General features: G+C 40.1%; 1 protein-coding gene across 1 annotated transcript; it reads right to left on the minus strand.

Annotated features, from left to right (window-relative positions):
* Positions 1 to 800: 800 nt before the first annotated feature.
* Positions 801 to 23,814, minus strand: sobpb (sine oculis binding protein homolog (Drosophila) b). The gene is made up of 6 exons (XM_063004406.1): positions 23,722 to 23,814; positions 11,774 to 11,909; positions 9,204 to 9,389; positions 8,973 to 9,124; positions 4,931 to 5,032; positions 801 to 2,698 (listed from the first exon to the last, which is right to left on the minus strand). Exons 1-6 carry the CDS (start codon positions 23,812 to 23,814, stop codon positions 923 to 925), a joined length of 2,445 nt encoding a protein of 814 aa, XP_062860476.1. The 3' UTR covers positions 801 to 922.
* Positions 23,815 to 24,091: the final 277 nt, after the last annotated feature.

Raw genomic sequence — 24,091 nt, forward strand, 5'->3', positions numbered from 1 at the left:
GGACTCTCCAGCGTCCTGTGACCACAGATGAAAGTCTAGAAGATGACCAACTCAAACAGCAGCAATAGATGAGCGATCGTCTCTGACTTTACATCTACAAAATGGACCAACTAGGTAGGAGTGTCTAATAGAGTGAACAGTGAGTGGACACGGTATTTAAAAACTCCAGCAGCGCTGCTGTGTCTGATCCACTCATACCAGCACAAGACACACTAACACACCACCACCATGTCAGTGTCACTGCAGTGCTGAGAATGATCCACCACCTAAATAATACCTGCTCTGTAGTGGTATTGTGGGGGTCCTGACCATTGAAGAACAGGGTAAAAGTAGGCTAAAAATTATGTAAAGAAATAGATGGACTACAGTCAGTAATTGTAGAGCTACAAAGTTCTTCTATATGGTAAGTGGAGCTGATAAAATGGACAGTGAGTGTAGAAACAAGGAGGTGGTTTTAATGTTATGGCTGATCAGTGTATATAGCACACTGTACTATGAGTCATTTTATTGAATTTGGGTTATGCAGATTTCCAGAGACAGGTACAACTAGCTACCATAGTGCAAACTCTTAATACTGGTAAAGCAGGACTAGTTGTGTGGTTTGCTGTGGCAAATTACTTTGTGGCACTTTCTTATATGATAATTCACAAATGTCTATGAAAACAGTGTTTGGCAAGTTTGTTGTGGAATAACTTGACTGGCCTGCGTATCCTGACCTTAACATTAAATTTTAAAATAGATTTTAGTGTCAAAAAATAGCCAAGCATCATCCCAACATGTGTACCCGACCTTACTAATGCTTCTGTGGCTAAATAGTTTTAATGTATTTTTACATCTAAAACAACTTGTATCTGGGTTTTAAAAAACAAGTACATGTAAATATCGTTTGTAATTGTATTTGTGTGACTCTCTTATCTGTGCTTTATTTGTTCTGGTCTCTGATCCTCAGGCATCTCCTCTTCAAAGCTGGCTCTATTTCAGTATGTGTGTCACTCTGCTCAGCAGTCGACGCATGCATGTTTGAGTTCTTGTGCATAACTGTCTGAGAAAGAGTTATTGTGTGTGCATTCTTCTCTCGTAATTTTGGAGGGATGGATCGTGCATAAGTGTGTTCATCTGCTGTGAGAGCATCACTGTCTGTGATGAGCAACTTGCTCTCCTCTGATTGGCCTGTTGGACAGTCTGTTTGATCTATTTGGTTAGAACTATTTAAGCCAGGTTCCCAGTCTTCCGAGACGTTCTCTTTGGCAGCCTCAAAATCCGGGGATAGGGCTACAATTTGGGTGGGGCTTGTTCTGTGTTCGGGGTCAGACTGAATGCTGGATATGCAGGTTGAGGAATACATGGAGACTGGACTGGGAGTTGTGTTGTTCAATATGACAGAAGCTGTGGGAGTAACTATGGAGGCTCTGCTGTTATTATATGCTTTTCTCACAATGATTGAAGAATGTGTGTTCAACGTTTGAGTTGGAGAAGATGTATGTGTAAGAGGTGAACTTGATGTGTATGATAAAGGAACCTGTACACTTCCTCTGTAATATTTAGGGGACTGATGTTCATGGTGATATTCTGAATCACCTTCATGTTCCTTGCTGCGAAGGACCTCTTTTTGGTTATTAATGTTGAGCCCAAATCGCGATTCATCTTCCTGCTTTACCTGGCAAATGACTCTCTGAATCACCTTACACTCCTTCCGGTCTTCTCTTTGAACTTCTAAAAAAACAGGTGTAGAACTGAGCTCTGGATGAGCAGATAAGATGGGGGAAGACTCTGGAGATGTCCGCTCAGTTTTTACTTTGTGCGGCAATACGTTGTAGTCATTTATGTCTTGATCCTCAGACATCCTTATTTTAGCTACATCTTCAGGAGTGTCTGATTCATCGGTTCCTCTCATTTCCCCCTCCTTGCTATTCCAAACAAATCTTGAAGGACCTAACATCCCTGAGTTCACTGGTATTGGTATGGGAATTGGCACTGGTATAGGTAAAGGGACTATAATTGGATATGGTACGAGAACGGTAGTTTGGGGACATGGCAATCCCAGGGTTGGCATAAATGAAGGAACTGGTTGAGGGTAGGTAGGTACACAGGGCATGATCGGTGTTGGATATGAATGTAAGATCTGTGGTGGAAGAACTGGGCGAACTAAAGTTGTAGGCACACTAGGGGTTCTCTGGGTTGGGCTGGATCCTGGGTTTCGAGGCTGGCTATGAATATGTGGCAGATTAAAGCCTGGGGGCTTCTGTGGCACCCATGGTTGCTCTGCAACAGTGTGAGGTGGTGGAACACATGGCACTGTAGTGCTAGGCTGAACCTGTGAGGATCCTGAGCCTTCTCTTTTCTTTTGTTGAGACAAGACAGACATTCTCACTGAGGATGATGATGAAAAGGAGCTTAACCCAGAGGATGACAAAGGCGTGAAAACCTTGGGAGATGAGGTTTCCTTGGTTTCTCCTTCTAGGGAAGCATTGTTCCAAGATTCTGGAGTCAACAGGTTCTCACTTTCTCCAGCTGGACTTTCATTTTCTGGTTGGCTTGGACTTGAGGCAGAAGTTGTAAGTGCAGCTCTGGCTTCTCTGTAGAAAATGTCCATCTTATACTGGTTTAGGCACTTGGTACTGCAGAACTGCAGTCTATCTTCACCTGCCCCAAGGTCCAGGTACTTTGAGTGACGAACATGCTTGCACCAATCACAAACCTTAAGAGAGCAGAAAAAAGTGTAAACTCTTTGGCTTTTAAAACATTTATTATTCTATCACACAAAACAAGCAGAAAATGAAATACATACAGATATGAAATTAGATACCACTGTTGTGAAACAAGTCTGCTTCAATCTTACAAATGTTTTGGGTGTGTCACACTATCAATAGCCTCTTGCAAAATGTTGCAGCTGTGATATTTAATGTCATTAACATTTGTCCTACAGCATTTTCACAGCGGTTCACAAGTTCTTAAAGTCAATATCAGCTTTTTAAATCTTGTATAACAGTTAACATGAATACTTTCACAATATGTATTCATTCATTCATCATCAACAACCACTTAATACTGACCAGTGTGCACCACCTGTAAATACTGGGTGCAAAAGAACTACATTCTAAACAGGGCTCAGATCCATGACAGTGCACCACACACTTACCTATTTACTCATACCTAAGGGCAGTTTACAGTAGCCAATCAATCTGTTACATGTTTTGGTGAGGTGGGAGGAAACAACATAGTACTCAGTGGAAATCCACGTGAACAGGCCAAAATTTATATATCCAAATGTCATCAAGTACTTTACTTCAACATCTAAAAATCCTACCCTGAACATTTACACACAAGTCACATACATTGATAGCAATGCCTATTTTGTAACAACTTGTAATGCCATAGTGAGGCATAAAGAAAATCATTATTGACCAAATATATTTAAAACATGGTAACAGGGACAAGCCACAAACTACATAAAGACTATGGCAACTGGTATGAATCAACAGAAGAGCTGTTGTGGCTCGAATTGCAGATGATTTTAATACTGGAAACAGGGTAAATGTGTCTCAACATACACTGACACAAGTTGACAATAAAATAAACTAGAAAATAGAGCCCCAGGCATAAGGGGACCAGGGTGTTTTTCTAAACATGGTTTTTAAATTGGGGTGGTACAATGGTGTGACATGGGTTCTGGGGACCTGGGTTTAATCTTCATCTCCAGTCACCCTATGTCCGTTTGGGTTTACTCTGGGTACTTAAAAACATGCTGACAGTGGATAAGCCCCTAGGTATATAAAAGTAAATAAATGGATTGTGTGTTTCGCTGTCATGGATTAACCAAGGTGTTTTCTTGCTTTGCACCCAGTGTTTCTGACTGACGCTGGAACCACTTTGACCCGAAAGAATTTAGTGGGAAAAAGGAAATTCTGTTATCAAGAAATGTTATAAAATCTTTTTACTAATCCTTTAGGGTTTCCTGCATCACATAAATGCCATTAATGCCCCCTAATTCTACTAATGTCAGATAACTATGGATATGATGTGGATTTTGATATGGATTTTTGAATTATGAGTTAAACCTTTTATTTTTCAGAAGTAAAACCTGTCTGTTATTATTTGTCTAATATCACTAAAATGTTTTCTCTTTTAGTACACTAAAGTAAAAGTTGTCCTAAAAATCCCCAGACACATATGCGTCTACCTTTCCAGAACACATTTTCTAATACAATTGTAATTAAAATGTTTTGCTGGCGCCCAGGTGGCCCCGGTTCGAATCTCGGCTCTGCTACCGGTCGGCTGGGCACCATCTAGCAGGCACAATTAGCAGTGCCTGCAGCAGACACAAATTGGCCACTGAGTCTGCTGGAAGGGAAAAGGCCGAACTAAATGGGTGGGGTCTTCAAACGCTGTGCAGGGACCCTGATTAGCAGACAGAGATGCCTGTGCAGAAGTGGATGAGCTCTATGTGCGAATCCACCAAGACACGGGTGAAAAAGAAGGGGTTGAGGGACTGCACACTTGTCAGGAGGGGGCATAGAGCAGGCAAATATACTTTCCTGGAATGCAATCGGGATTCCCCAGGAGCGGGGGACTAATTGGCTACCCTAAATCGAGAGAAAATGCAAACTGTAACCAAAGATTGGATATTCTGGAGAAACACTATCCATATGGTCACCATATGGATTTCGAAATCAACTTTACAGCTTATAATAATAATATCAACTTTTGTCTGGTATACAGTGTTGCCTGATTTTCTTTTTTAGATGCTACATTCAAATCTGACAAATTATGCAACACAAAATCACCATCATCATCTTGAAAGAGCAAATGATACATGTGCTTGATGACATCTTTGTATATGTTAATTTGTGTAAATAAATACTTGTTTTATTGTATAACCAATTTGTTGGGTATAGCTGTTATATACACTGTGATGTTTTTGAATCCTTACTCGTGTGTTGTTGTTCATCTTAAGAGTGAACTGCGAAGGCGTTTCCACTATTTTATCAGAAGGTGGAGGAGACTGATTACCCTGGCGATCTTCATTTCGAGCCTAAAATAAAAACAAAGACAATATTGTTAAACAACATAAGTGTTTGAGTTATAGATGAATTATTTTCATAACTCATTCGTATAGTAGCTAGAGTGGGAGTACTTTTTACTTTCAGTGTTTTTCCTGAAAACCACACTCGGTGTCTGAGTGTATGGCAACAACCCGCTGTGGGCTCTTGTATGTGTGTGTAGTGGCCGCTCCAGATTGCAGTAAGCTGATCCCATGTTGACTGTACCAGTGCTTTCCCTGTCTTGCTGGTGTATGGAGTTTGAAACCTGATGCTGCTGCGGTAAAGTATGTGCTGCAAGAGGACACCACTCTCTCCATGATGGCCCTTAGCCCTTTCTTTTAAACAGGCTGGGACGTGTCCTTTTCTCCATCCATCTTTCTTACACTTTTTACCGGAAATATTTTTTAACTTCCCTCTTTTTATCAGCTTACAAGAATACTCTTTATAGTACAACCACAAATCAGAAAAAGTTGGGACAGTATAGAAAATGCAAATACAAATGCAGTGTTCCTTACATTTACTTTGACTTTCATTTGATTGCAGACAGTTTGAACCCAAGATATTTCATGTTTTGTCTGCTCAACTTCATTTCATTTGTTAATATACCTCCATTCCTGCATTTCAGGCCTGCAACACATTCCAAAAAAAGTTGGGACAGGGGCAATATAGGGCTAGTAATGAGGTGAAAAAAACTTAATAATGATGTGATTCCAAACAGGTGATGTCAAAAGATGATTGTAATCATGGTTTGGTACAAAAGCAGCATCCAGGAAAGCCTAAGTCTCTGATGAGCAAAGATGATCAGAGGATCTCCAGTTTGTCAACAAATGCGTGAGAAAATGATTGAAATGTTTAAAAACAATGTACCTCAAAGAAAGATTGGAAGGGATTTGCATATTTCAAGTCCAAAAGCCAGGGTCTGTCATGGTATGGGGCTGTGTCAGAGACCACACATTACAAAGGCATGGTTGCCGAGGAAGAGGATACGGGTACTCAACTGGCCTGCCTGCAGTCCTGACCTGTCCCCAATAGAGAATGTGTGGAGAATTTTGAAAGGAAAAATGCGACAACAATGACCCCGTACCACTGCACATCTTAAGACGTGTTTGCAGGACAAAATAAAACCTGAAACACTAAATCACTTGGTATCCTCGGTGCCAAAACGTATTTTAAGTGTGGTAAAAAGGAATGGAATCATTACATTACAAGTGGTAAATGCTTTACTGTCCCCACATTTTTTTTTGGAATGTGTTGCAGGCCTGAAATGCAGGAATGAAAGTTTATTAATAAAATAAATGAAGTTGATCAGATAAAACATAAAATATCTCAGGTTCATCCTGTCTGCAATCAAATGAAAGTCAAAGTAAATGTAAGAAACACTGTGTTTTTTATTATTTGCATTTTCCATGCTGTCCCAACTTTTTCTGATTTGGGGTTGTATTAACAGATAAAACTGGTATTTGCCCAAGTAGTCTCTGGTTTAAGGCATGTGTTAATCCTGTTTTATGACAGTGTGTAAGTCAGAGTGTCATATTAATGACAGCTTTTAGTGTCTAAACACATGTTTGTTGCTACAAAAAGGGTGATTTAAGATTGAATGTAATCAAACTCATTCGTCTGCGCGTTTGTGAGACTGGGCCAAACCACTGAATAAGTGAATAAGCTGACGTCCCCATATTGCAGAACGGATTGTTGGGGAAGATGAAGAAAGCTCAGATTACTCAACTCTATTCCAGTAAAAATGTTTATATGAGGGACTGACATTTGGGCTACGCTTTTATTGTGCTTATTAACAAAATATCATGTAACATATCAACATAGAATATACAAAGCTGTCTGCAGAATCATTTTTCACCCTTTTAAAAATACAGTGTAAAGGACCACCTTTAAATCATTAAGATGAGATTTCTGGTGCACTCTGGAGCAGGACTGCCCTTAGAAAACAGTGGCAATTCTAGGATTTTATTTTAAGCTGGGCCTCATTAAATCACTACCATGTCTGTTGTATGGCTGTGCAAGAAATGATTCACCACAAAGTGAAATCTGATCAATGGTGCTCCACCGATGAACACCAGGATTAAGTTAGCTTTCTTCATAAAATCTGAACATCATAAAACTTTTATTAGAAGTTTTGGAGTGCAGACTGCAACTCCTTCAAGATATTAAGAACAAGAAGTGGTTTTAGATTGAAGCTCTGTCTTACTGTCTGTACTTTCCTATCTTTTCTTATATTTTCTGAACTGCTTTACTGCCACCTTAACACCATCACAAATGTAAAGTTCTGTGTGTTTTGCTAGCAAAGAGTTATCTCTGTTAAATACTGTGAGGAAGAATTAATAGTGGGTGCACTCTTATTTATGCATTTTCTCCCCTTTTTCGCGTGTCCAATTGCCCGATTGCATCATGCTTCCTCTCCACCAATGCCGATCCCTGCTCTGATTGAGAAGAACGAAGCTAACCCATGCCCCCTCCGACACGTGGGCAGCATGCCATATGCATCTTATCACCTACACTTGGACGAGTGCAGTGCCGCTCAGCGTTGTGTATGGAGAGACACACCCTGAGAGCACTCTTTTCTTATCTCTGTGCAGGCGCCATCAATCAGCCAGCAGAGGTCGTAATTGCACCAGTCATGGGAGAGAGACCCCATCCGGCTTAGTCCCGCCCATCTGAACGACAGGCCAATCGTTGTTCAATGTGGCTGCTCAGCCTTAGCCGGCAGGCAGAGCTGAGATTCAATACGATGTATTCGAGATCCCAGCTCTGGTTCCTCCGTGTGTTTTTATCGCTGCGCCACCTGAGCGGCCAATAGTGAGTGCACTCTTAAAGAAAGCAACATCATCTTCCATTTCAGAATGACTGCCAAAAAGAAAAGAATTGGGTATCAGCCAATACTCAGAGCTTTGATATAAGTTTTAAACAAAACATACAAAAGATAGAAAAGTCCTACAAAAGGCAGGATATGACTTGTATATGATATATGATAATACCGAGCGGCACAGTGGCTCAGTGGGTAGCACTGACACCTCACAGCAAGAAGGTCCTGGGTTCGATCCCCAGGTGGGGTGGTCTGGGTCCTTTCTGTGAGGAGTTTGCATGTTCTCCCCATTTCTGCATGGGTTTCCTCCGCGAGCTCCGGTTTCCAAAGACATGTACGTAAGTGAGGTGAATTGGAGATACAAAATTGTCCGTGACTGTGTTTGCCGTTAAACCTGAACTGGCAAATGTAATTAGAAACTACCGTTTCTGTCATGAATGTAACCAAAGTGTGTAAAACATGACGTTAAAATCATAATAAATAAATAAATAAATATGATAATAGCTATTCCCACACACAGGCAGCACATTGAACGATACACTATATGGCCAAAAGTATTTGGTAACCTGACCACAATCTTGTTAGACATCCCATTTTAAAAACAAATGGTATGAAAATACAGTGATTGCTATGTGATCTTTTCAGCCACTCTTCTAGGAAGGTTTCTGGCAAGACTTTGAAAGATGTCTGTGGGACTTTGTGCCCATTCAGTCAAAAGTTTTTGTGTGGCTGGGCACTGGTGTTGGCCAAGAAAGCCTCAATTGATGTTCCAGTTCATTCCAAAGCTGTTCAGTGGGGCTGAGGTCAGAGCTCTGTGCAGACCACTGAAGTTTTTTTAAACAAGCTTTAAATTATGCTGGAACAGTACTGTTGCTGCAAGTTGGAAGCATATAATAGCCTTTATTTCTTTATATAATTAATTTATTAGTGGTTACAGAACATAAACTAATCTTATTTACTAATAGTTATCATGTACTAATAGTTATCATATACTAATGTACTAATAGTTACCATGTACTAGTAGCACTAGTTATCATGACAGCTAGAAGTATGATTTATCCGGCTGACAGCCAATTAACCTTCCAAATAATGTCAGTAACACAGAAACTAACCTTGTTGCGTTTAAAGTAGGCTCGTCGGCACATGGCGAAACACTTCTCACTGCAAAAGCTCTTGAGTTCAGAGCCCATGACCAGAGAGTAGCGTTTAAGCCCCTCCTTCTGACACCATACACACACAATCTGAACATTCTGCTGCTCGTCCACTAAAAAGACAAATGGGTTTATTACAAATTCATGCATAAAGCATTGACATTTATTAATAACGTGTTTATAAATTCATACCTGCAGACGGTTTTATGACTGGCACTACGACATGGGTGCTGTGAAGGTCCTTCATGTGGGGAGAAGATAAAGATGATGACGGAGAGAGAGGAAAGCCAGTGTATTCTTTCACTCTGTTTTTAACTGGTGCAGAGAAACCAGATGCCAGTTTATTCTCACTTATAGCAGGCTTTGGATCTGAATTCTCTGGGGATAAAAAAACACACAAGATAAATGATTTTCATCAAGTATAAATAGTGTACGTAAAACACTATTGAGTATGGCAATTGAAATCTACAACACAGGCTACTATGTGTAATGTAAAATCCACGTTAAATACATTTTAAGTGTTTTTTCCCTTTTGTTATAGAGCCAAGTACATTTGGAGGGATCTCATTGTTGAAAGGTATCATTACCATTACCAAGAACTGGGCGTCCCTCCAAAATGGATAAAAAGACAAGACGAAAACTGGTCCGCAAGGCTGCTAAGAGGCTTATAGCAATATTAAAGATGTTGCAGCAATCTCTTGCAAGTACTGGTTGTGTACTAAATGGGACAACATCTCCCACATTCTGCTTAAGTCTGCACTGTGGGGAACAGTGGCAAGACAGAAGCCTCTTCCTACATAGAAAAACATCAAATCCCAGCTACATTTTTGGAGTAAACCTTCATCAAGTCTGCCAAAAGCATGTGGGAAAGTGAGTTATGGTCTGATTAGACCATTAGACCAACTTTTTGGCTATAATTCCATAAAGTATGTTTGGGGCAAAAACAACACTTCATCACCAAAAGAATACGATAGCCACTGTGAAGTACGGTGGTGGCAGCATTATGCTTTGGGGCTGTTTATTCTATGCTTGAACTGGGGCTTTGGTCAAGGTGGAGAAAAGACCTGAAGATAATTAGAAATTTAATATTTTCTCACGTTATTGACCCAAAGCAAACCTCCACATCAACAAAAGAATGGCTTCATCAGAAAATCAGTTTTGGAAAGGCCCAGTCAGAGCCCAGACCTGAATTCAATCGAAAATCTGTAAGATAACCTAAAGAGGGCTGTATACAGGAGTTGCCTTTGAAATCTGACAGACTTGTAGTGCTTTTGTAAGGAAGAGTGGGCAAAGATTGCAAAGTCAAGATGTGCCATGCTTATAGACTCCTATGTATGGCTGGACTCTGATTAACACTCTGTTCCACCTGAAAATGGAGGTCTGGGATTTGCATTAAGTGAGCTTGGGTGCAAATTGCAAAATACAGAGGAACCTTGATTTGCACTTGAAGGTGCACAAAAGTGCTAAACATGCACATATGATAAACAGTAAAATGAACAATGTAAATAGATATGAATATATGTAATGTAAAACCTGTAAATAAATATTAAAATTGGTGTACTGTACTACTGGGGAAAAATTTCATTTATCTTGTGCAGTGGCGTAACTAGGAGCTCATGGGTCCCTTTCGTTAACGCCGCAATTTACCGCTAGCATTAGCCACTTGCTACTGTAGAGGGTCGGCTCACCTAGCTGCTGCGAGTGCTGCTTGTCCGGCGGGGATGCTACGACTCTTTTGCTGCATGCGGTGGTGGAGTTGTGGGAATAAAGGCACACGACAAGGTAGAGTTCACTTTAACTGTTTAGTCAGGACTTCAATGAGCTTTAAAACACTTTAGATCGCCTATCTCCAGCACCCGAACTACCTATTGGGTTCAATGCTGGGGCCATACATCGAGTCTCATATACAAAACTAACTGCAGAACATCCGAACGCACATGTATAAACCGGGTGCTGCATTCTGATTGGCTGAGCTGAATATCACTCGCATATCACAGCTACAATATTGTAATATAATAATAACTACCTGGCAAGTGCAGCCAATGGGGAGGCAGTGCGGTGGGGGATTGAGTTCATGTCGTGGAGGGCCCCCCCACGCCATGGGCCCCAGTGCACCTGCCCCCCAGGTAGTTACGCCCCTGATCTTGTGTGGTGGAGGAGATGTTGAGATGTTTTTTTTTGCCGTGATCGGATAGTGGGGACTCTGAAGCACCGCTGGTGGCTACTGGAGCATTGTTGGTGCAAACCTAATCACTACAACTACAACTATAAAACCAGACATAAAACACAGAAAAAAAAAGGCGAGAACAAAGCAAGCCTTCCGACAAAAATATCACTCATGTAAACAGAGAGATGTGCGCTGGCTAGTGGTCATTTGAACTGGTCTTTGAACGCTTCTTGCGGACCGGACATTGTGTTTTCCAGATTTTGTCCATTAAATCCAAAATCCGTTTAATGGAGGTCCGTTAAATCAAGATTCCACTGTATATGAAAAGCAACTCACTCCTGGGGCCATGCATTGAATAATGTGGTTGGTTAAACATGTCAAGAAATTTTACTTTCTGATTCACAATGGCAAGAAAGAGGTTCACAAAAGGGGAACCTTAAAACAGTGGTCAATCAACTCAGGAAAGGTCGACCTGCTAGACTTTTTCCAAGTGCTCATCAATAACTTATCTAACACATACCTACAAAGATGACCCTTCTTAAACTTAGCCCAAAATAAACACTATGTGTGCACTTACAGATGAGTAAGTGCTTACCTTTAAGCACAGATACGTGGTGGCGTCTGGTTCTGCTGGGGTGACTCCTGACATCAGAAGCCTCTGAATCCGGCAGGTCTTCTTTATCATAGCCGTACCAGCCCAGCAATTCATTCATAGTGTTTTCTGCAAAGCTCTGACACACACATACAGGCACATTGGTCAATTTTGTCACTATTATTACAATTTTAAAGGATAAGGAAATTATCCCAAGAACATTGTGTTAAATATAATTGAGCAGCCACTAGAAAAAAGTTCTGAATCCATCTTTGTTATAAATAGTTGAGTCCACTCACACCCTCACTAGTTCTCTGTTTAAGATTAGAGAGGTGGGTAATTCGATTCATAGTCATCTGAAATCAGAGGAGGACACAGAACACCACAGCTGGGTTCGTGGGCTTCCCAGAAATCTCCCCCTACTTTGCCCCTTCTTGTCTACACTCTTCTAGTTCTCAGTTCTCCTTCTCATCTTCTCCGTTTTCCCTGAAGGATCCGATTCCATCCCTTTTCCCCCTCTTCCTTCCTTTGCAGTCCTCTGGTTGCTTTTAAAGCTCTAATTTCACTCATCTCTTGCTGAGCACTTACAACCAAAACAAACAGTTGCAGGAGAACACTAGTCCACTCTCTGCTCTCTCTTTCTTTTTTCTTTTTCTCTATCGTGCACTCTCTCTGTGTTACCTGACTCTTTAGCCCTTCTCGTGTTTCACTTCTTCACTCAACAACAGCCAGTTTGCTTGAGAAAGGAGAATCTCTGAGAATGGCATATCCATTACATGCACTACTTTGTCACTCAATCCACAATCAGAACTGCATTAAAAACTGATATGTGTGTATGTATGTGTGGGTTGTACGGGCTGGGAAGGAATCTCATTTTTAATATTTCCTCCTGACAGCATAAGATAATTTCTTTTGCATGACAGTGGATAAATGAGTGGATAAATTGAGTGCATATTTCCAGATTTGGTTCCTTTTAAAGCCTGGTTGCATTGAAGTCCAGACCAGCTTCTGCTTCCTATCAAATTCACACATATAGTTTGACTGTTTTTCTTAGCAGTCTTTGGCCTTTTTACTTTATTTTCCATAGTTCCCACAGTGTAGAGTGTTGTCCTTGTTTCTTCTGGGAAGCTCAGACAAACATCTGCTCAGTAAAAGAGAATGCATGAGCCCTGTCTCAAAATCCAAAGCAGTTATAGCCAAAGGCAACAAAACCCACCGTGACCCCCGCTCGAGCTTCGGCTGCGCTCACATCAGGACCGTGTAGTGTTTCACGTGTTTGGATTAAAATTAGTTAAGTTGCAACCCTACACCCACCACGGCTCCATGGCTATCATGTGCAGTGATCCAAAATCACTCACACAAAGAGACTTGTGCCTGGTTCCTCCCTCACAGACATGGAAACCGTTCAAGTCTCTCTCACACAGACAGGTCTCTGTAAAATTAGCAGCAACAAAAAAGCACACAATAGTAACATGGACAGCTTAGAAGTACTCAAAATCCAGTTCTGAAATACCACAAACTGTGGTTTGGCCTATTCAATTTCAGAAGGACTTAAATAAACACAGCAAATGTTCATTTAGCATATGGGATTTTCTGTGCAAGAACTAGTTTAACATTGTGTTGAACAAATAAAAGGGCTTGCATTACAAACGGGGATGTCCCAGTATAATACTGAATATTGGCATCTGTCAAGCTTCTGGCCCAAGACGCTTTATCTGTATATGAGCTATTTTCTAATGTAACGTTGATGACATCACAAATGATTCACAACTCATAAGACAAACTGCCTATACTTATTTGATATTTAGAATAACTTACATGCAAAATGCTGAATTGTTTAGTGTACGGATATTAGTATCCGTACATTAGTATCAGTAACAGTCAATATCGTTCTAATAATGGATCAGACCAAAACTACACCGATCAGCCATAACATTAAAACCACCTCCTTGTTTCTACACTCACTGTCCATTTTATCAGCTCCACTTACCTTGTAAAAGCAATTTGTAGTTCTACAATTACTGACTGTAGTCCATCTGTTTCTCTACAAACCTTTTTAGCCTGCTAAAAAGTTCCTTAATGGTCAGGACTCTCCCAGGACCACCACAGAGCAGGTATTATTTGGGTGGTGGGTCATTCTCAGCTCTGCAGTGACAATGACATGGTGGTGGTGTGTTAGTGTGTGTTGTGCTGGTATGAGTGGATCAGACACAGCAGCGTTGCTGGAGTTTTTAAAAAAATGTGTCCACTCACTGTCCACTCTATTAGACACTCCTACCTAGTTGGTTCACCTTGTAGATGTAAAGTCAGAGCTGCTCGCTCATCTATTGCTACTGTTTGAGTTGGTCATCTTCTAGACCTTCGTCAGTGGTCACAGGATGCTGCCCACGGAACGCTGTTGGCTGGATATATTTGGTTGGTGGACTATTCTCAGTCCAGCAGCGACAGTGAGGTGTTTAAAAACTCTATCAGAGCTGCTGTGTCTTATCCACTCATATCCACTCATACCAGCATGAAGAACAGCATGAAAGGGGGCTAACAAAGCATGCAGAGAAACAGATGGACTACAGTCAGTAATTGTAGAACTACAAAGTGCTTCTATATGGTAAGTGAAGCCGATAAAATGGACAGTGAGTGTAGAAACAAGGAGGTGGTTTTAATGTTATGGCTGATCGGTGTAATTGGAACATTTGTGTTACAAGTTGTAATCCAATATGCATTAACTCATTCACAGTAGAGCCATGCATTGACATACAAATATAAAAAAATACAATAATCTTTACATAAAAGCCATTCTGCACCTGAGACCCCTTATTTGCATTAGATCACAATGTTTTGTTCATCTAATACAGGTCAGTGTTCCATACATCATTGTATAGAATGAAATGTTTTCATTTAAATGTTTACTACCCATGATAAAATCCAGTGTTTTATTATTTTTACTATCCACTATAACAAGGTCAGGGTCAGGTTGAGTCCAGCACAATCTGGAAATTAGGCAGGAACACAAGGCAATGCACGCTTAAACATTTACTCACTCACACTCAGCTTCTATTTTATGAATTGTTTTGGAGCATAGGAGGAAACCAGGAGGAAGCACATGTGAAACTTATCTCAGACAGTGACCAAAGATAGGGATCATATCCAGGTTCTATGGGTGCATAATGCTGCAAACACTACACCAGGTGTGCCTCGTTTTAATAATGGACATTTGTTGTTTCATTAAAAAAAATGCTTTCAACTGAACATTCTTTTTATCATCTGTTTTTATCAAACTCAACATATTGTGTGATTATACAGTACACTGATCAGGCACAACATTAAAACCACCTTCTTGTTTCTACACTCACTCTCCATTTTATCAACTCCACTTACCATATAGAAGCACTTTGTAGTTCTACAATTACTGACTGTAGTCCATCTGTTTCTCTACATACTTTTTTAGCCTGCTTTCACCACTACAGAGCAGGTATTATTTAGGTGGTGGATGATTCTCAGCACTGCAGTGACACTGACATGGTGGTGGTGTGTTAGTGTGTGTTGTGCTGGTATGAGTGGATCAGACACAGCAGCGCTGCTGGAGTTTTTAAACACCTCACTGTCACTGCTGGACTGAGAATAGTCCACCAACCAAAAATATATCCAGCCAACAGCGCCCCATGGGCAGCGTCCTGTGACCACTGATGAAGGTCTAGAAGATGACCAACTCAAACAGCAGCAATAGATGAGCGAGCAGCTCCGACTTTACATCTACAAGGTGGACCAACTAAGTAGGAGTGTCTAATAGAGTGAACAGTGAGTGGACATGGTATTTAAAAACTCCAGCAGCGCTGCTGTGTCTGATCCACTCATACCAGCACAACGCACACTAACACACCACCACCATGTCATTGTCACTGCAGTGCTGAGAATCATCCACCACCTAAATAATACCTGCTCTGTGGTGGTCCTGACCATTAAAGAACAGGGTAAAAGCAGGTTAAAAAAGTATATAGAGAAGTAAATGGACGACAGTCAGTAATTGTAGAACTACAAAGTGCTTCTATAAGTGGAGCTGATGAAATGGACAGTGTGCGTAAAAACCAGGAGGTGGTTTCAATGTTATGGCTGATCAGTGTAAATACAGTGTAATTGGTGGGGTGCATAGCTACCTTAGCTATACCTTAGAAACCACCTAGGAAAACCATAACAACCAGAAAGTATGCAAGTTTGCAACCACCTAGCAGGATGTTAGTGCCTGTCAAGCAATTAGCCCAACACATTAGCGTCTGCTAAACCGCAATCACACTTGCCTTTACTGTCCCATTGATGAGACCATGGCTTGAATACAGATTTTAGAAGCACACTCATTCATCCGCCATTCTTATCCCCTTCCTTTGTCCAATTCACACTTTTTTGAAAGGCTTGTTGATCTACTACTTCTGCTTGACAGATATATCCTATATCCCACCCATATAGACTACTACCAGTGTAGCAACACATTAGGAACCACATGGCTACACCTTAGCAATCAACCCATAGCAAGGAACCACATGACTACACCTTAGCAATCAACCTACAGGAACTGTCTAGGAACACCTTAGCAACCACCCCTATATGATACTACCCACCTAGCAATACCACAGCAAATACCTGATACACCTGATACTGCTTTGCAACACCTAACAACCATCTAGCAACAGCTTAGCAACCTTGGAACTATGTAGTTTGTTTGTTTATTAGGATTTTAACGTCATGTTTTACACTTTGGTTACATTCATGACAGGAACGGTAGTTACTCATTACACAAGGTTCATCAGTTCACAAGGTTATATCGAACACAGTCTTGGACAATTTAGTGTCCCCAATTCACCTCACTTGCATGTCTTTGGACTGTGGGAGGAAAGCGGAGCACCCGGATAAAACCCATGCAGACACAGGGAGAACATGCAAACTCCACACAGAAAGGACCCGGACTGCCCCAGGACCTTCTTGCTGTGAGGCGACAGTGCTACCCACTTAGCCACCGTGCCGCCCGAACTATGTAGTAACACCTTAGCAACCACTTGGCATCTTCTTAGTAACTGTCTAGCAACTTTATAACAAACATTTTAACAAAATTTGTGGACAATTTTTAAGATATTGACACCTTTCCAACTTCAAAACATCCGGCCTGTTGATCACACTATGACTTGTATGCAGTTTTTAAATATGCATACTCGTTCACCTGCCATGCATGTTTTTCCTTTGTATGTCCTCTTCAGTCCCATTTACATACACCGTATATGATATACACCGTTTTGGATATACTATCTTAGGGCACAGCACAAATTTAAAGTTGTTTTGACATGCACTTGAAATGGGAGGAATGGGAGGAACAAGGGATGAGGGGGGAAAACCCCCTCATCCCTTGTTCCTCCCATTTTTCCCCTGCCAAGAAAGGTCATCAAGCTAATCCACCCCCATACTGACCTTTCATTTCTCTTTTTTTATCTCTCCTCCTCTCATTCACTCTCAGTAGCTCTTCAATTTAAAAGTATTTGCACCCCTTTAAATACATGCTTGCACGCACAATCTCCTGTCTGACCGAAAGTATTTGCACCCACACCAAATATGTGCTTGCACACACACACACACACACACAATCACCTGTCTGAGCAAAAATATTTGCACTCCATCCCCTTGCATACATACATACTTTTATAGACTCACATTTCTCACCGATAGTATTAAACTTACCACATAAGATATCACTGCTTTGCTGAGTTGCAATCACACATTTTCTTCAGGAAATGCACCACTCTGGTAATTTTATTTTTTTATTATTTTTTTTATTTGTTGTTGTTATTATTATTATTTTATTTATTTATTGTTATTATTATTATTATTTTATTTATTATTATTATTATTTTATTTTATTTTTTGGGGGGGATTTTCAAGATTTCGACACCTTTCTGAAACGTCAGTCCCAGTGATGCCCATTCATTTTCCTCCCCTTTCCTTATCTGACAACCACCAAAATTTGTGTACACCTTTAGTGCAGATCATCAAGCTCTAATCCACAACCATACTGACCAGAACTCCTCTATTTCTCCTTTTTTCCATTCTATCTTCCTCCTATTCATTCCCTTTCGTTTTCATCCATGCCCAAGCCATTGGGTCTGTCTCAAAACCTAGTAAGCTGCCTTGCTGCCTACCAAGCCAGCTGCCTAGACTAAAAGTAGAAGGATTCTAACCGACGTCAAACTTGAGGTCAAATTATTGAGCTGCTCCAGTTAGACCGCGATTACATCATTGTCTGTCTATGCCCTCCGCTGCAATTTTACTTCAGCAAGTCCTTAGTGTTTTTTAGTGATTTTAGTGTTTTAGCAACATGGATGCTGCACTTACCGCTTTTGTAGTTATTTTAATTATATCTGCTCTGGAGAAAAAGCCAATTAAACAAATTGCAGTGCTAATTGCAGCTATGGAACTAGTAAGATTTTCACACAGGATTTCTGAGGGAAACACTCACAGTAAACCCTCTGAAAGAAAAATAGTAATTCATAAATAAGTAATTAATTTTAGTTTGAAGATTTATGAATGCGTTACACAAAAAGGATAAACCCCAAAGACTACTGATAACCTCAATAAACACATGACTACAACAGATACAAATATTCTTATTTATTTTATACTATACTGCTGTAAATACACTATACAAGCATAATATTACAATCATAATCAACAAAAAATAATAATTACATTAATTTGATGTCAGGCATTAAACTATTTATACATCTATTAATACACAACTTTATATACAACTACCCCAATTTATAAAAAAATTACATATAAATAAAATACAAATAAATAAAAAAAAAATGCAGTGTTTGTTACATTTACTTTGGCTTTCATTTAGTTGCAGACAGTATGAACCCAATATATTTCATGTTTTGTCTGGTCAACTTCATTTCATTTATTAATAAACATCCATTTCAGGCCTGCAACACATTCCCAAAAAGTTCGGACGATAAAGCATTTACAACTGTATAATGTTGCCATACCTTCTCACAACATGTTTTGGCAAAGCGGATACCAAGCAGTGTCTTGGGTGTTATTTTGCCCTATTTTTCCTGCAAATACACCTTAAGGTGTGCAACAGTATGGAGTTGCCAATGCTGTGTTTTACTTTTAAAATTCTCCATGCATTCTCTATTGGGGACAGGTCAGGCAGCCATGCCTTTGTAATGTGTGCAGTATGTGATTTCACATTGTCATGTTGAAAAATGCATGGATGTTCCTGGAAAAGATGACGTCTTGAAGTCAGCATATGTTGCTCTAAAATCTCACTATACTTTTCTGCATTATTGCTGCCATCACAGACATGTAAATTACCTGTACACAACCCCCTACCATGACAGACCCTGATTTTGGACTTGGTTGCTAATAACAGCCTGGATGGTCCTTTTCATCTCTAGTTCAAAGCACATGGTGTCCACTTCCAAAAAGATTTTAGAATACTAAATTGTCTAACTATATGTTTTCACTGTGTGATGATCCATCCCAAGTCCACACCACTTCTGGACATGGTTAACATAAGGCTTCTTTTTTGCACAGTAAGGTTTTAAGTGGCATTTGTGAATGTAACTCCTTGCTGTAGTGATTGACAGTTTTGCTAAAGTAATCCCTTGCACATGTGGTTATATCAGCTATTGATGTATGACAGTTCTTGATGAATGGCTGTCCAAGGGATTGGAGATAATGGGTGTTCAGCTTGGGCTTAGACTTAAATTCCTTGAATTGTTTAATGATATTATGCACTTTAGAGGCAGTAATATTTAAAAACTAATTAGAATGATTTTGAAGACAAGAGTGACTTTCATCAAATGAAATGTCATACAGATATTTCTAAGATACTTAAAACTAGAAAACTGACCAGAACGACTACACAGTTTATGAGTTTACATTCTTAGGGGCATGATTAGATGTATACCAGAGGAATACCTTTCATTGATCCTAAGAGAATGTCTAAAATGATATTAGTTTTGTTTTATTGCATTTCACGACAACTTAATAAGCACTTACTGTAATTTAAAAGACTAATAAACCTTAAACAAGATTGAGCAAGCGTTCAGAACGCTCCTGTTCTGCCTATTCTCATTTGATGAGGCAATCAGCATAGCAGGTGAAACAGGGTGCCAGTTACCTAATGCCTCATTCATGCGGCTGAGCCAGGGCTATGTTACTGCTGTGGCTTCCCCGCAGTGTCTGTTTCACTTCAGTTTATAAAATCAATCAGAAATTGTAATCTAACCTCAGCTTCAGTTAGTTTAACTATACACAAACAGATACACCAATCCATGCTTCCTCAATTCATCTACTTTAGGTTTATTTTGGAACTTAACTTATATTTTTTAAGGTTGTCTAATTTTTCTCGAGTTTGCTGTGAGGATGCCTTGTCCTCCAAACAGTCCTATCATCAAGCATACAAAAACATGAGCTCCATCAGTATGTACTCATTACACTATTATGATTTAAATTTTAACCAGATAAGAAATATTCTTAAATTACACATAAATAAAATTTAAGTGCTTTTAAGTGCTATGACTATTATACTTCAATTTTTAGGGGTGGCATGGTGGCTTGGTGGGTAGCACTGTCAGTTCACAGCAAGAAGGTCCTGGGTTCGATCCCCATGTGGGGTGGTCCGGGTCCCTTCTGTGTGGAGTTTGCATGTTCTCCCCATGTCTGCGTGGGTTTCCTCCGGGAGCTCCGGTTTCCTCCCACAGTGCAAAGACATGCAATCAGGTTAATTGGAGATACAAAATTGTCCATGACTGTGTTTGACATTAAACTTGTGAGCTGATGAATCTTGTGTAACCAGTAACTAACGTTTCTGTCATGAATGTAACCAAATTGTGTAAAACTTGACATCAAAATCCTAATAAATAATAAATACATTTTACACTTTTCACTCTGACCGACGTAATTTACTGTCTATCTGGTAAATGGACCACTAAACCATTTTACTTACAATCTGACACTGCAGCAGAGTTTTTTCTTCATGTGAACTTAATAAAGGCTTTGATGGCTGATCTGCTGACCCTAAAAGAGTGGAATTCCATGTAGTTAACAAGTTACAACAAACACCAAATAATTCTGGTTATAATTGTTACTTCAAAGTAAAACCATAGCACTCGCTTAATAAGCTGACAGGGTTAGCCTGAGGTCATTCAAACCAGCTGGCTGAGGCAACACAACCTCAGTGACAAACCCAAAATTGCACAAGTTGATGTAATATGCTGTGTTTGTAGAGAGCTAACTAGGTTTTAAGACAGACCCATAGATGTCTAATCCACATCAATACTGACCTGCAGTCCTGTTTCTCCTTCTTATATTCCTTCTTTCTCCCATTCACTCCCATTTATCCCAAATCCACGAACATTACAAATATATACATTCATATTCACACCCCATACATACATATACATGCTTGCACACACACAGTCACTTGTCTGCGCTTTCTTCCTCCATAATTTTCAAGATAACGACTCCAACTCAAAAACGCCAGTCCCATTGATGACACCTTCAACTGTATACAATTTTTGGATAAACTCACTCGTTTACCAGCCACGCCCATTTTTATTTTATTTTCTGTTCCCTGCACTCCCGTTCATCACAAACCTGCTAACATTACACATACATAAATTCAATCACCTGTCTGAGCAAAGGTATTCACCTTCCCCATTAAATACGTGCTTGCTCACACATACTCACCTGTCTGAGCAGAAGTATTCACACCCCCACCAAATGTGTGCATGTATACATGCAATTCCATATCTGATCAAAAGTATTCACATCCCTCCCCCACATACATACTTGTGAACACCCTAGCAATCGCCTACAACTCCATAGCAACCACCCACCTGTACCCTAGCAACCACCTGACACACCTTAGCAACCACCTAGCAACAGCGTAGTAACCCCAGTACACCATAGCAATCATCTACAACAGCTTAGCAAATCTCTTTGGCAAAACTTCGCAGCCACCTGACAACCTTAGCAAATGTTTAAGAAAATGTTAGCAATCAACCTGCTAAATTGTTAACGCCTATCAACACCTTAGCAACCACTTGGCATCATCTTAGTAGTTGTTTAACAACTATTTAACAACAACTTGTTATCCTAAAAACCACCTTGCTATACTTTAGCAACCACATTAGAAAATCATGGCTCCCACCTAGCAACACAGTGTGTGCTTGAGCAATACCTAAGCAACCATCCGGTACACCTTAGCAACCATGTAGTAATGCATTATCTACTGTACTTAACTGAAGTCAGCAGCTAATTAACATTGACAAGTGAACTGCTTAAATCAAACAGCTAGCTGTTGAGCAAAAGTATATGGTCCCATTCACTCTCATTCATTTTTTTAAACACACATTGATCTACTGTACTTCTGCTATACCATCTCAAGTCATTTTGACTTGACCAAAACACTGTATTTTCTCTACCCGACGGGCACCAAAATTCATGTGCACCTTCTGGACAGGTCAGCAAGCTGTAATTCACAGACATATTGACCCACACTTTTTGTGTCTCCTTCTTTATCCCTAATTCTTCCAATTAACTCCCATTCATCACAAACACATTCAATCAGATATTTCACCATAAGTATTTACACCCCCACCAAATACATGCTTGCACACACACAATCACCTCCAGCTGCATGTTTCTAACTGTATGACAATTGATTACACCATGGCTTGTTATGATATGCTTTTGGATATGCACACTTGTTCACCTGCCACACCCATTTTTATCCCTTTTTTATCATATAGTATCCCATTCAGTACTTCTGCTCAACCAATTCCACTATTTCATATATACTATCTCAGGACAGGCTCACTACCACACATTCTGATTTTAATTTCTCATTTTGACCTCACTTCTCCATTTCTCTTTCCTGCCTCCCATTCAATCCTATTTATCACGAAACGCATTCCACAAACATACATACAATCACTTACGTGACCAAAAGTATTCACCACCAACATACATATATACATACAAGCACTAATGCGACCAAATGTATTCACACCCCTACCAAGTACATACTTACACACACAATAAACTGTCTGAACAAAAGTATTCACACCATCCAACAAATCAATGCTTATATTCAAACAATCAGATATCTGAGCAAAAGTATTTACCAAATATGTGCTTGCATACACACAATCACCTATCTGAAAAAGTATTTAGACCCCCACCAAATACGTGCTTGTGTACGTGTACATGTGTACATATCTGATTTAAAGAATTCACCCCCACATACATCATACATGTACGCATATTTCATAAAGTATTCACCCCCATTTTCCCCACATACTCTACCACTGCTGAGATGCCATCACATTTGCATTTTCTTTGGAGAATGTACCTTAAATTTTTTGATGTATTTCATGTAGCAGTCAATTAGTCTCTTAAGGTTGGGCTAGCAACCCATGACTTTTAATGTTTTAGTCCAAAACTGATAACCATGACTTACCAGAACAGCTTTAACACACCTTCACAAAAAATCTCTGAACACAACTGGAGGGAAGAAACACCAATTTTCCAAAATGTATTCAGTCGATTGGTGTTTTTGATAGTGGAGGCCAACCGCTTGCACACATCTGGTAAGCTGAGAGACCTTTGACCTGTCTATGATGGACAGTCTAACCTCAATTAAATAGGTTGTCATAACACACCTTTACACACATCCCACAAAGTTCAGCTAACTTCACATTGGGAGATCGGTTAGAGGGAGTGTCATTTCTAAAACTAGAGCCATTTCAAGATGTGCATATAAGTAAATGACAGGAACATTTAAACTATTCTGAGCTATTTAGACCCAAAAACCAACATCTGGATAGTGCGACTGGATTTACGCAGCAGCGCAATCAAGAATAAAGCGCAGCCAAAAGGACAAACACAATCCCTCGTACCTTCATCTCCTGGCTAACCTCCCTCTTGACGGGATGAGCTGGTTTTCTGCTCCGCTTGCTTTCCGGAGGTCTCCCTTTTTCCATCTTTGGCATCATCAGCGCCGGTAAAAGAATGAGCGAAAGATGTAACCCGCCGCAACCCTTTAATACTTTGGCAGAGTTGTGCGCACTCCCGTACTACTTTAGACACCACCACGAATCAAATGCGCGTTCGCGATAGAGGAGGGGCTTAAGTTATGTAACCCAATGCGTGGTCCCAGTTCCCTAAGTGCAACATTTTACAGAAACTCAGCAATTCCTAAATTATACTGTGTGTTCATAATTATACTCCTTGAGGGATTCAAAAGTCAACTCTTAGGCATTTATTACA

This window comes from Trichomycterus rosablanca, chromosome 1 (assembly GCF_030014385.1).
Source record: "Trichomycterus rosablanca isolate fTriRos1 chromosome 1, fTriRos1.hap1, whole genome shotgun sequence".
NCBI classification, from domain to species: Eukaryota; Metazoa; Chordata; class Actinopteri; order Siluriformes; family Trichomycteridae; genus Trichomycterus; species Trichomycterus rosablanca.

Excerpts from the sequence above, each read along its gene's own strand:
- sobpb (XM_063004406.1), bottom strand. The coding sequence starts at position 23,814 with ATGCCAAAGATGGAAAAAGGGAGACCTCCGGAAAGCAAGCGGAGCAGA. Across the intron at positions 11,910-23,721 it reads AGGTTAGCCAGGAGATGAAG|AGCTTTGCAGAAAACACTAT; the intron begins GTACGAGGGATT and ends TGTGTGTGTCAG. Across the intron at positions 9,390-11,773 it reads CCACGTATCTGTGCTTAAAG|AGAATTCAGATCCAAAGCCT; the intron begins GTAAGCACTTAC and ends TTTTATCCCCAG.